Genomic DNA, 13,662 nt, shown 5'->3' on the forward strand with positions numbered 1-13,662 from the left:
TCATTGTTCGTACCAAGACAACCAAGTGTACACAATAGTCTCTAGACAACTGGCACTTATGTTGCCATGTTCCAAATTCCTTACATTGTAATGAAAGGCAGACTCAAATAGTTTTATGTTAGGCTGGTAGAGGGAAACAAAAGAAACAATGTCAAATGTGTTAGGTTACCGTTAACCTCAACAGTCAACAGCAGACAGTAAAATCAGTTTTTGGACCGGATTCTTTGAAAATGTTGTGCCTCAAAGAAATGTGAAACCACAGTCTAAATTAAATGATTTTGAGTGCCTTGGAAAGCCACCACCAGTGGAGGAGATGGGTCACTAAATTATACATTGAAACAGACACCGATTCTTCTACACATCAACACTTTCCAAGAAGTTTCCTCTGCTGCATTCAGGACAGACCTAGAATGTTGTGGCGAATAGTCTAGATACTAGGAATGTCCTGGATGTCCCCGAGCAGGCCTTGCGGTCCGGGCACCTAGGCTCCAATGCCTGACAGCGTGTCACTCCCCATTTACTGTATAATATCAATAAAAGGCAATGTGTCTCTCTACGCACCGGTCAATACAAATAAAGAACTAGATAAAGTGCCCCTCGGGGCGCAGGTCTCCACCAGGGCAGGTCAGGTTGTGGCATCCTGGTGGCGCTATAATATGCTTATGTGAAAAGGGTGCCAGTTCTTTTTACGCCTTAGAGGGCAATTGGATGATTTGAGGCATTTTGTTCCTAAAATGTGTTTTGCAAAAATCCACCTGTTGGTGGCACTATAACAGGCCAATGTGAAAAGGGTGGGATATAATCCTCAACCTAGTAGGACAGTGAGACTGTGGCTCAAGAGGTAGAGCAGGTCGTCCAATGATCCATGGGTCGGCGGTTCGAATCCCGGCTCCTCCTGTCTACATGTCGAAGTGTCCTTGGGCAAGACACTGAACCCCAAATTGCTCCCGATGTGCTGGTTGGTACCTTGCATGGCTTCCGCCGCAATCGGTGTATGAATGTGTGTGTGAATGGGTGAATGTAATGCACAATCCATGTAAAGCGCCTTGGATAAAGGCGCTATATAAATGCACCATTTACAGTCAGTGAAGGATTTCACGTAAATTGCATGCTGCAATGATTTGAGGCATTTTATTCAAAACGGGACAATCCTGCAAACTTCGAAAGCCAATTAGGATGGAATATGAAATATCGGACAGAATCTGGAGGAGTAATATCGAAAAGTGTTCGATATTACTGTGTTCGGCCTCCTGGTGGTGCTATAACAGGCCGTTCTGGAAAATTTGGGGCAGAGGTTCATGGTGGCATCTAGGGAGTGTGGTGCAAAATTTGGCATCGACCGGGTTAACGGTGCCAGAGATTAGCTGTACACGGACGGACGGGGACACACGGACGGAGTGCAAAACATACTCTCTCCCCATGCCTTCGGCCTGGTGGAGACAATGACTTAGCCATTTTAGCTATAACTAGGCTAAGTTTGAACTTAGGTGGTGCAACTGGCTCCAGGCCTCCTAGTGCTCACGGCATCCTGGGTATTCAGGGCTCCAGACTAACTTTTTCACAGGTAGCACTGGTGCCACCTACCTTTTCATTTGGTAGCACCACCACAAATTAGGTAGCACCATTTTTTTTCTTTGTATAGCGTGGTATTAATACATGATCTTATCATGCCCCCACATCGGGCACCATTTATTTATGTAGTGGTTTCCACCATTAAAGGTTTGAATCATAAAACCCCCTACAAAGGTCACTGTGTAAAAAACAGCAACCTACCTGGTTATACTTCAAAACACTGTAGATGGTTTCAACCCACCACAAAGTCACTCAGTCAATAAAGGCAATATTTATATTCCACACACAGAAAGTCAGTTTAAGGTTTTGTGTTGAAAATTAAATGCAGTCCAAACCTTTTGGATTAATAAAGTGACAATTTGTACAATATCTCCATTACCATTATCCAAATTAATTCCTTATAATATTTTTACATTTTGGAAAAAATCTTTTGCAATGTGAAATGCCACCAAATTCTTAATCCTTTTCCTTGTCTTTATGGGCCAACTTGTGAAAGCTGCATGCTTTTATTGTGAAGGCAGGTTTCTGAATGCTTTCAGAGCCTGCATATCTCCGTGTGCTGAAAATAGCTGATCTACAAGCTCACAACGCGTCGCGTCCGCGACGCGTTGTGAGCTTGTAGATCAGCTATTTTCAGCACGGAACACGAAGAATAAATCAGTGCTCTTCACTCACTGGGAGGGAGATTAATGTATTTTGTTGGCCGATCATCATGTATGGACCTATGGACACATAGGCTACCTCCTCGATGCAAACATAACAAGCTTTGGAAGCTATTTTTCGTGGCACATTTCGTGGCACATGTTTAATCAAACAACACGTTTACTAAGTTTCACTCAGTGTTTGGGTCGGGAGTCGGCTGTCTGTGTAGATCATGATCATCATGCAGTTAGATATGCGCGCTGCGCGCTCCAGTGAAATTGTACAGCTGAGAAAGATTAGTTAATTTGTGTCGGATAAGCTGCGTTCAGACCTGAATATATATATATATATATTCGCCTCGGTTCGTCCAGTTTGTACCGCGGCAGGTCGCGCCGCCGTTTGCGCAATTCTCGTCTTTGAATTGACTTTGTATGTAATCGCGCCGCTCTGACCATCCAAGTCTGAAGGGCTTATTTGTGCGTTTGTGAACGATCGTTCTTTGAACACTGGGCGTCAGGCGAACGTCCAATGTTTTCAATCAATGGAACGGGCAAGCACTGCGGGATGTTTTTTTTCCTCCACTCATCCTTCCAGCAAGTCGCACCTGTGCGACCTCATTACATTTTAAGTATCACCCTTAATAAATTAAGTCGCATATGCGACCTAATAGGTCGCACGCTGGAGCCCTGTGGGTATTCCAGACAGCATCCACTGTACAGCCAATAGGCTTCTTCACAGGCAGCAGTTCAATGGTGACGTAAGAATGAGTAAGCAAGCAGCACACTGCTGTACGTGAGCACAGTCACATAATTCTATACCGCACACAGCACAGCAGAGACATGACCAAGAGGATGGGAGGGGGAGGAGGCACAATGATGCAGAGCCCATGCGGATGGCTGCAAACTGCAAAGGGACGAAGACTGCAGAGTGGTCCAGTCTGTCATCAGCAGTTTGGCTGCTAGTGGTTTACTGTACAATTGGAAGAAAAGAGCAGGCAAGAAACAATGTTCCCGAAAAATTCAACTAGAGTAGTGGTGAATTGCAAACCCTAGTACTGATGCTCGTTGACTCGGCCATGCCGTTGTAAATGCGAATTGGGTTACTTTACTAGATTTGCGTGCCGTGCTATGAACAACGATCAGAATAAGATCAATTTAAATGAATCAATGAGATTGTGTTTTCTTGTTAACTGCCCATCCTGTTTTATCAGGGTTTTTGTTGCCTGCCTATTCAATTTTATCAGTGCTGGTCAAAAGAAAAGGCCAAATTTCACCCAATCCTACTACTACTTATGCCTGTATAGGTCGGGACAAGTCATGACACTCATGTCTGCCAAAAAGCACTTTCTTGGATTCCTGTAAGCAGGACCTATCTTGAGCTATGACAACATTTGTTTGACTGACAGGCATTGTAAAAGAGTAAACTTACACAGCCCTTGAGGAAAACCCCCCGTACAGTAAACAGTTGGGTTGCAGGCAGTGAGTGGCACCCAACAGGTGCAATGGTGTGTGTGTGTGTGTGTGTCCAAAACGAGTCCAACCAACCCAAGCCCTCAGGTTGTTATGAAAGATACCATTCACAGAGCAACACACCTAACAGAGATGAAGCCCAAGGACTAACCTTTGAGACAGTCGGCCAGTGAAGTGCACTGTACTGCCACCGTGACAGAACCAGCGTAGCCACAGTAACCCTGATATAGATGCAGCATGCAGGGCTAACTTTAGAGCAAGACTGCTAATAATCCCTTCCAATCCCTTTCCAGCAAAAGCACATCCCACTGTAGTTGCAGTGACTGGTCTCTCTGCACGACTGCACCCTTTTGATTGCCACAGACTCTGTATACAATTTCTCTTTCGCCAATCTGCGTTTGACTAAAAGAAGCTCACACAAATTGTGCCAGTGCAAGCATGGCCAGTGGCCACAACATGCCGTCATCTAGGCAGAGCCGAGTTACACGACAGCATTATGGTAATATTAACTTTCCATTAACAGCTGCCCACCATTACAGGGTAGGCTAATCCACATCGGTGACAGCAGAGTTAAATCCTTTATTACCCCACTCACGGCTTATGGCCTGCTGTGGGTTATGATGCTGGTACATACCCCCGGTACCGGTTACGGTAGCTCTTCCTTCTCATTGGGATGAAGACGCATGTGGCTGCCACGGACCTCCATAGCGACGACGGCGCCAGTGTGCCGTAGCCTCTGACACTACCACTGAATGAAGCGCTCCCCTCTGCAGCAGTAGCACAGCCACCGTGCCCGACAGGAGAGCCTAAGATGGCGAGCTTGCGAACGCATGCCTCGGCCAGGGGATCAGGAGTAAATCCCTTCAGGTGGGATGAAGAAGGCCACAAACGGCCCCCTCTGTGTCCGAGCAGCCTCCATACCCCCATGCCGGACATATGAGAGACCTTCCGAGCTGCTGCTGCTGGTAAAGCGTTGCCCCACTGACCACCACCATGTTACACCAATGTAAGCCAGCTATAATAGTCATATACACCCCCACATCACAGCATGGACTAATAATAACACCTAGCAAACCGAGCAGGCTGCCTGATACATAACCAATGCTTGGAATATACGCAGGGAAGTCAACAACAGCTTCATCATACTAAAAATGGATGGCACTACTATGGCATGCCATGCATGACACTCACTGTAGTGTATTAGACACTTATGATGCAATACTGTGTAGGTTATATATAGCCTGGCATGGCCAGAATAATATCAACTGCCCACTGTGCTCAGGGCTATTTGTTGGTTTGTTTTAGCTGTAGCAGATTTATCTGGTTCTCTTTTCAGGCTAGGTGATATACACTCGGTCATTTTGCTTAGTTTATATAGACAGACATTTGCTTAAGTACCATAAGCATGCATGTATTCCTGTCGCAATAATTACATAATCCCAATCACTTGACAAATTATTAAATGTCAGGGATTTCTTGTATATTTAAATTAGTTATTAGTCATTACAAAGCCTAAAAGGGAAAACAAACACAAATTGTAACGTTCCAATGTTCAATACAATAAACACAATACAATCGTATCGTATATCATGTGTGTGAGGGAACCGCCCCACTCCACCCACAAGGGGAAGGAGTGCCTAAATCTGGCAGGGTCACTTAAACTCTCTAGCTCCATGTGACACTTGGCATTAGCAAACATGCAGCTGCTTCAGGTAGGGGTGGGGGGGGGGGGTCTCATGGGAACAATGTCAGCTGCATGCAGACAGCCTAGCCTACTGCACCAACACCACCTGTGGTCAACACATCCCTACCCTGGCCTAGATAGACAGCTTTCTGGTCTAGAGGGGCACGCCCGCAAGGAGCAACCGCTGGAGAATAGTGGTTCACTGATCTGAAATAAGTCTTTGTCATCTAGAGGTCAGTGCTTGCTGTTATAGCACAATTCAATTGACACTTTCATTGCAGCCTCACTTATTCAGAGCATTTTGCAATGAGTCATACACATGACACATGGGGATGCCACATTGTCTTGCTCACAGACATCTCTCGTCTTGAAAGATTGACTTGTCATGATTTCAAATTGTTAGTTGCAAAGCCACCTGCCAAAAACATGTACTGTAATAGATTTACCCTAATTCGGTAGGAGGTGGCCATGAAGTGGGGTAGCATTAATGTGCTCATGAGTAATGGATTATGCATTTGCAGACTTGGAGATGTGTTAGTTTCTGATCAAATAGTTTCTGGACAATATCTGTAGTGTGTGACTATGTGTGTGTAAGGAAGGGCCACCCCCCACCCAGTCAGGCTTCCTGTCTTGTAATTCAGTAAATTTCCATCAGAGTGAATCGTGGAGATATCAGTTCATCTAGGTTGGGCCTCTTAACCTATACAGCACGTCATGAAACACGAGGGACCCACTGGACCACTGCATGAACGTAACACTACAATTTGACTGAGCCTGGCTCCCAAGATGACACAAATGTACTCATTTTCCCTGGCTGACAGGTTTCAAAACTCTGGGTGAAACCTAAGACATGGACTGAATAGGCCCAATAATGCAATATATAGTTTAATCTCATTAAGCCATCCTTCATCTATTTTGATTGAAAAATGTATTAACAGTTTGCAGAATTACAGTACATTTCAAGCACAAACTCAATACAAAGGCTGTTAACTGTGAGTGGACGACCCAATTAAGCATTACACTAGTTTCCAATAGGGTCCACCATGTTCAATTCATCAAAAACATTTAGAGACGTACAAATAGACACTTCTATATATATATATATATATATATATATATATATATATTCACACAGGTCGAGTATGGCCCTGACCCAACTCAGTGACTAAAAAATAGTCACTAATCACTTGACACAATGATCTTACAGGCACCCACTGGGAAAGGCTACCATTTTGGGCCATCAGCCAAAACAGGCCATATAGTACAACAATGGCCATGGGCTGAGCAGCTGCAGACTTCGTTAGACTAAAGGCAAACTACAAAACAGCAATATACTTAACCTGACAAGAAAAAATATATATGCACAATAAAAGCATTACAATTAATTTGTGTATGTATAGTTATCAGTTTTGCATAAAACCTGTAATGTAAATAAAATGGTGCATTTGTAAAGCGCCTTCATCCAAGGCACTTTACAGAGATTGTGCATTACATTCACCCATTCACACACTGATGGCAGCGGAAACCATGCAAAGCACCAACCAGCACATCAGGAGCAATTAGGGGTTCAGAGTCTTGCTCAAGGACACTTCGACGCCGACTCTGGGGGAGCCCGGGTCCAGCCACTCTACCCCTGAGCCACCACCGCCCCATACATACATGTTAATCTGAAACATGCAAATAGTATTTAGACTAAACACTGCACAGGATGAGAGATGAGCAACAGGTCATCTTGTGATCTTGAGTACTGTGTTATGGGAAAAGGCAGGTCTCTGCAGGAGAGCTTTTATTTATATATATATATATATATATATATATATATATATATATATATATATATATATATATATATATATACACACACACACACACACACACACACACACACACACACACACACACACACACACACAGTAAGCAGACAGTAGCCATGTCTTGACTGCAGGCACTAAAGATGACATGTGCCAGACTGCCTTGTCATTTATTTAACCAGGGTGGGACAGTAGGACAGTCACTGCAGCAAGATCAATGCAGTCAAAGAGATTAGGCAATGATGTGCGCACAGGATACATTTAAGATCAACTTGATAAAAACATAGCCCAAAACTAGTTTAGCAAAAGTGTGTGTGTGTGTGTGTGTGTCATCATTCAACGCAGCCATTTCAAACACAATGTTGCACTGATGATGGCAGGACATCCATATGATATGAATGAACCGATTGATACAGTGATAACATTATGCCACCTGTGTTGCATATTAAATGTGGGTACAGGTACATGATATCGTGTCAATGCGTCAGTCGATGCGCCAACAGTCACGTTTCCTCTCCTTTCTGCGTCACATTTTCCTGAACCATAGAACCGCACGTTGTGCACGAGCTAAACGCCAGCCAATCGGAGTCACAAGCTCAGCACGCGACCACACCCACAACCAGGAAGCGACTATCACAGTAAGACCAGACGTTATTTTAACACACCAGACCGTTCTCAATCATGCCCAACAGTGTTATCTTAGCTGCGGCGTTAACATATCTTACAGTCAAACTCGAGAATATTGGTTTATAAAGTACGTAGGTCAAAACGTAATTCATCCCCGAGTCACCATGCTTGCCTCAAATTAATCCATCCATCTGTAACAGCAGCTTCCTGATGTTATAAAACCAGGCGCCGTTTCATTTACGAAGTAGGTTTTAAGTTTGTGGTAAACTGAGTCCGCAAAACAATGTTGCGTTACTGATAACAGCAAACATATTTAGAAGGCCATGGCACAATACTAACATTATCTTGCCACGGCCGGAGTTTTTCTTTTAATAAAGTAAAAGTACCCTGGCCGGCTTAGTATAAAAAGGACACAAACAAACAAAAGACCATAGCAGTTACAACTTGAGTTTGTCACAAGCTATATCGTTATATATGCTAGTGTAATGTGGTCTTCGTTGTAGAGATACTCACCTTATCTCGCAGAGAGAGAGACTGATGCTTAAACAACCAGCAGCTGAGATAGTTCAAGGTGATCTGTGACTCACCGGAACTCCTTTTATTCAGATGACACCAGAACACACTATACGCATCCGAGGAAATATAGGGCCATATCCAGGTTTCGACACCATTTTTAAATATTTGAGACTGAATAGGTTTCAAATGTAGGAGGAACTAAACCTGGAACTAGTTAATTATTTTTTTTACAATGAGGGTCAGATAAATCGTGATAACTTAAAGACAGAGCGGAGGGATATGGCCATACAAAATGTGGTGGTTTCTGCTAGTAGTGCTGCAGTGCGGACCAATCAGAGAGCAAGAAAGCATCTCCAGAGAGACGTGATGGAGCGACCGTCACGTGACTGTGGAGGATGATGATGCGGTAAATAGTTCAGAGAGTCATCCACTTGAGTAGAGCAGTGTTGCCAAGTATGCTTATTACTTGTTGTTATAAGCAATCTTTGCCTTGTTTTTGAGGGGAGTAAAGGCCTATTCATAGTCTGGTTTTTCGGTGGTGAGGTGACCACCGGAGCTGAAATAACGTTGAGCGGTGGTGAGTAAAAACAGAGAGAAGGGCTGGAGCGGTGGCGGTGGTTTGCTCTTCACCGCGGCTCGTGACGTCATGTTGTAGTTCGGTGGTCACCTCACCACCGAAAATCCAGATTATGAATGAGCCTGAAAGGCTCATACATAGTCTGGATTTTCGGTGGTTAGGTGCCCTTCTCTCTGTTTTTACTCACCACTGCTCAACGTTATTTCAGCTCTGGTGGTCACCTCACCACAAAAATCCAGACTATGAATGAGCCTTTAGCCCCTCCTATGTCCAGCTTTGAGGGTTTGTGTAAACAGTAAACACAAACATTACTAACACAAACATTGAATGCCATTGATAATGAATGGCCAGCTTTGACCATTTGTCCAAACACAAACATAAAAATACCATTGACAATGAATGACATTTCATTTGCCATTGACAATGAAAGGAGAATTTACACCATATGTGTCTGAGCAAATCAGCTTTTTGTTCTAACAAACATTAAATGCCATAGACAATGAAAGGAGAATTTACATCATATGGGTCATCTGAGCAAATCGGCGTTTTGTGCTAACACAAACATTACATGCCATTGACCATGGAAGGAGAAGTTACGTCATATGTGTCTGAGCAAATTGGCTAATCGGCTTGTATATAATTCTCGTTAATATTATTTACGTTGGTATAACATGACCAAGAAGTGGTATAGTGTGGGGCATTGTGTAATGCCTTATCTCAGTGATATGAAAGAACTATAGAGCATGTTGACAAATGAATTCATGAGGAAGTATATTCATTTTTGTATTGCATGATGTACGATAATAAGAGCACCTCTCACTTCACATGGGTGTAATTTTTACTTAAGTAAACAACCATAGCAATACCGCATTTGCAATGTAGAAACACTACAATAATTATTACTTGCTTAATGCTGGATGAGTGAGAACTTGCTCAAGCAAAATGAGGATAATAAGACAGAAGTTCTCAAGTCATAATTGGTTCTAGTAGTGAGCAGAGAGAATCAAATTAATAAATAGACTTGTTAACCTGACTGTAGAAAGTAACACTACAGTAAAGAACTTTATTGTTGATTCTGAATTGAATTTTAATACACACATGTTACCAAGATTGCCTTTTATCATCAGCCTATCTGTCGTTCGTTGGACGATGCAAAAACGCTCATCCATGCTTTTGTTTTCTTTCAGATTTACTGCAATGTACTTTTTTTCTGGCCTGCCAAACAACTGACAGATTACAACTAGTTCAAAATGAGGCAGGGTTTTAACAAAAACTAAGATGAGAGATTATATTACTCCAGTATTAGCTTCACTGCATTGGCTCACGGTTGTTATGGACTTTATATATTTATTAATCTTTTATCTCACTATTTTTGTAAACCCTTTTTTCCCACCCAGTGTAAATTATCTAATGCAATCCTGGACACCACACTCCCTCTACCAACCTGGGGAGAGCAACGGACCGATCTCTAGAGTGGCAGCGGTGGCCGAACGGATTGCGGAGAGGTCTTGATACTGGAAGGTCGCCAGTTCGAATCAGCGGTCCGACACGTTAAAATTACCACCGCTGAAGTGCCCTTGAACAAGGCATTGAACCACTACGATGAAATGTTCTATGAGCAGGGCCTGGCTGGAAACAAGTTCTTGAGCTTAGCTCAGATACCCTGGGTAAATATAGTAATCATTTCATTTCATAGCTCCAATCATCACCCACACAGTAAACCTCTCCATCAAACAGGGACAGGTCCCCCAAGATTTCAACTGGCCAAAGTAACCCCCCTGCACAAAAAAGGGAGTAAATTTGAACCCGGCAACTACCGCACTATTTCTATTCTAAGCTCCATCTCGAAAGTGATGGAAAAAATAGTCTATGAACAGGTTGAAAAGTATCTTGCCAGTGCCACTAATAAATTAATGTACGAGTTCCAATCTGGTTTCAGAACATCCCACTCCACTGACACATGCCTCCTCTATTTGAGCGACCACATCAAACACGAGGTGGATGCTGGCAAATACTGCGGCATGGTCATGCTGGACCTCCAAAAGGCTTTTGACACCGTGAACCACTCCATACTGGTTAACAAGCTAAAAGCAATTGGTTTTGATAGCACATCAGTGAGCTGGATGCAATCCTACCTGGAGGGGAGAGAACAGATGGTGGAGGTGAACGGAACACTGTCCCCCCCCTCCCAGTGAGCTGTGGCGTTCCAAAAGGAAGCATACTAGGGCCTTTACTGTTCCTATATTAAACGACATGACATCAACTTGTGACTGCAACTTGTTCCTGTTCGCAGATGACTCAGCACTGCTGGTCTCGGACAGGAATAAACTGCAGGTTGAAAAGGCCCTCAGCTCTGAACTCGGTAGAATCTGCACCTGACTCGCTGATAACAAACTATCCTTACACCTGGGAGAAACTGAATCCATTCTCTTTAATCTCAGCAAGGCAGATGGCTTCTTGGTTAGAGTGGGGTGACAATATTATCACACAAAAATATGAAATTACCTACGTACCCAGGTTCCATCCTGGAGGCTAATCTTTCCGGTGATAAAATGGCCACCAACGTAATCAAATAAGTCAACCAAAGAACAAGATTCCTTTACAGGATCTCCTCACTGGTCAACAAAAACACCTTGAAGACCTTAACAGGAGCCCTCGTACAAGGTTTCTTTGACTATGCATGCACCTCTTGGTACCACAGCACCTCAAAGGCCCTTAAAACAAGGCTCCAGACTTCCCAAAACAAACTGGTCAGGCTCCTACTTGGCCTCACCCCCCGAACCCACCTCACCCCTGCCCACTTTGACAGGCTGGAATGGCTTAGGGTCGACGACAGAGTACAGCATCTTGCAATGGGTCTGGTCCACAAGATTCGATACACCACCAAGATACCCATGTACTTCCTTAATGTTAACGAACAACACCAGAGGGAGTGCAACAAACCATGTGCAACCCAGATTCGGCACAAACAAGGGACTAAATTATTTTCGCTCCTATGCCACCAAAATGTGGAACGCCCTACCAACAGTCATTAAGACATGCGAATCCCATGACTCCTTCAAAACCGCTCTCAAAGGGCACCTACGGATGGCTGCAATTCAAAACTGGCCACCGTACAAATCGGAATCCCCCCTCCCCCACCCCTTTTTCCCCTCACTGTTTCTTTTCCCTTTTTACCTCCTTTATGATGAATTCCTGTTCTGTTCTTTGGCTATATAGAAGTGTCTATTTGTAAGTCTCTAGGGGCTTTATTTTGCGTGTCTTAAGTACCAGGTCTTATTACTTAACTTAAGACCTGGAGGCGTGATCAATGCCATTTGGCTATTCTGAGTGGCCAAAGAGCATTGACCACGCCTCCAGGTCTTAAGTTAAGTAATAAGACCTGGTACTGAAGACACGCAAAATACAGCCCTTAAATGTTTTGATGAATTGAACAAGGTGGACCCTCTTGTAAACAAGTGTAATGCTTTATTGGGTCGTCCACTCACAGTTAACAGTCTTTGTATTGAGTTGTGCTTGAAATGTACTGTAATTCTGCAAACTGTTAATACATATTTAAATCAATCAATCAATCAATCAATCTCATGCTTCCTTCTATGCATGAGGAGGAGTCCAAGCCACTTCTTTTCACCTGGCACCCTTTTGCCAACCCCACCTAGGTATGGGCGCTGATGACACGGAGGAGAGAACACACCCCCAGTGCCCACAGCACAGCATCCGCAGCGGGAATCAAACACAGTACCCAGCGCTACTGACTCTGCATGCCACCGTGCCACTCTTTTTTTTAGGTTTTATTTTAAAATTATTGTTTATAAAGCTCTCAATGGTCTGGCACCTTCCTAAATAAATGACTGCCTGCCTATAGGTCCCAAACCACCCCCTCAGGTCTTCTAGTGCTGACCTGCTCCAAGTGCCTACAAATAATATAAAAATCACACCTGTGTGAAGTTAGGGGCGCTCTTATTATCATACAGTAGGCCTACAACATCATCGCCAACTTCTTACTGACAGTTGAGAGTTGAAATCCTCCACATATCAATGTTTGTGTTACGCAATGTTTGTGTTTACACTATGACTATATAATTGTCTATTCATTGCCAATGGCAATTTAATGTTTGTGTAGGACAACGTTTGTGCACACACACTAAAAGCTGGACATAGGAGCCTGGCTAGCGCCCCTCAAAAATCATGGTGACACAGCATTCTGCTTCTACGGCCCAACAGCTTGGAATAAACTCCCATTACATCAGACAGGCAGCCTCTGTAGATAGCTTTATTGCATAGCTCATATACATGCCTATATCTTCACACTTGCTTTCAGTTGATTCTGTGTTGTTATTCATGTCCTCACTGATCTGCCTTATTCAACACCTTTTTTTGCAATTATTTAATGTTATTTTATGCTTTTGTTTTCCTTTTTCCCCCCCTATATCCAGCTATAGTGTAGATCTTTGTCCTAACACAAACATTAAATGCCATTGACAATGAATGGAGAATTTACGTCATATGTGTCTGAGCAAATCGGCTATTTTGTGCTAACACAAACATTAAATGCCATTGACAATGAATGGAGAATTTACATCTGTTTGATCTCCTATGGTTCCAAACATGTCTCCTATGGCTGGAACTATCCCATTGAGATAGAATAAGCACTTCCGCATACCATTATTACAATGGGAGTCGTTTCTTTGGGGGTTTTGCTTATTTCTCCTGCAAAATCTGGCAACACTAGACTCTGCGTCGCAGATATCCCATCACCCGAAA

At 43.4% G+C, this 13,662-nt stretch overlaps 1 protein-coding gene across 3 annotated transcripts in view; it reads right to left on the reverse strand.

Annotated features, from left to right (window-relative positions):
• The window catches only part of pkma (pyruvate kinase M1/2a), a 25,395-nt gene extending 16,953 nt beyond the window's left edge, over positions 1-8,442 (reverse strand). For 2 of the 3 annotated variants that reach the window (XM_079496105.1, XM_079496106.1), the window contains exon 1: positions 4,318-4,625. In XM_079496105.1, the coding sequence (XP_079352231.1) occupies positions 4,318-4,619 (302 nt within the window). In that variant the 5' untranslated portion in view covers positions 4,620-4,625. Of the gene's footprint in view, positions 1-4,317; positions 4,626-8,318 lie in introns of those variants that run through there. The other variant, XM_079496107.1, reaches the window with a different exon arrangement.
• Positions 8,443-13,662: the final 5,220 nt, after the last annotated feature.

This window comes from Electrona antarctica, assembly GCF_951216825.1.
Source record: "Electrona antarctica genome assembly, chromosome: 3".
NCBI classification, from domain to species: Eukaryota; Metazoa; Chordata; class Actinopteri; order Myctophiformes; family Myctophidae; genus Electrona; species Electrona antarctica.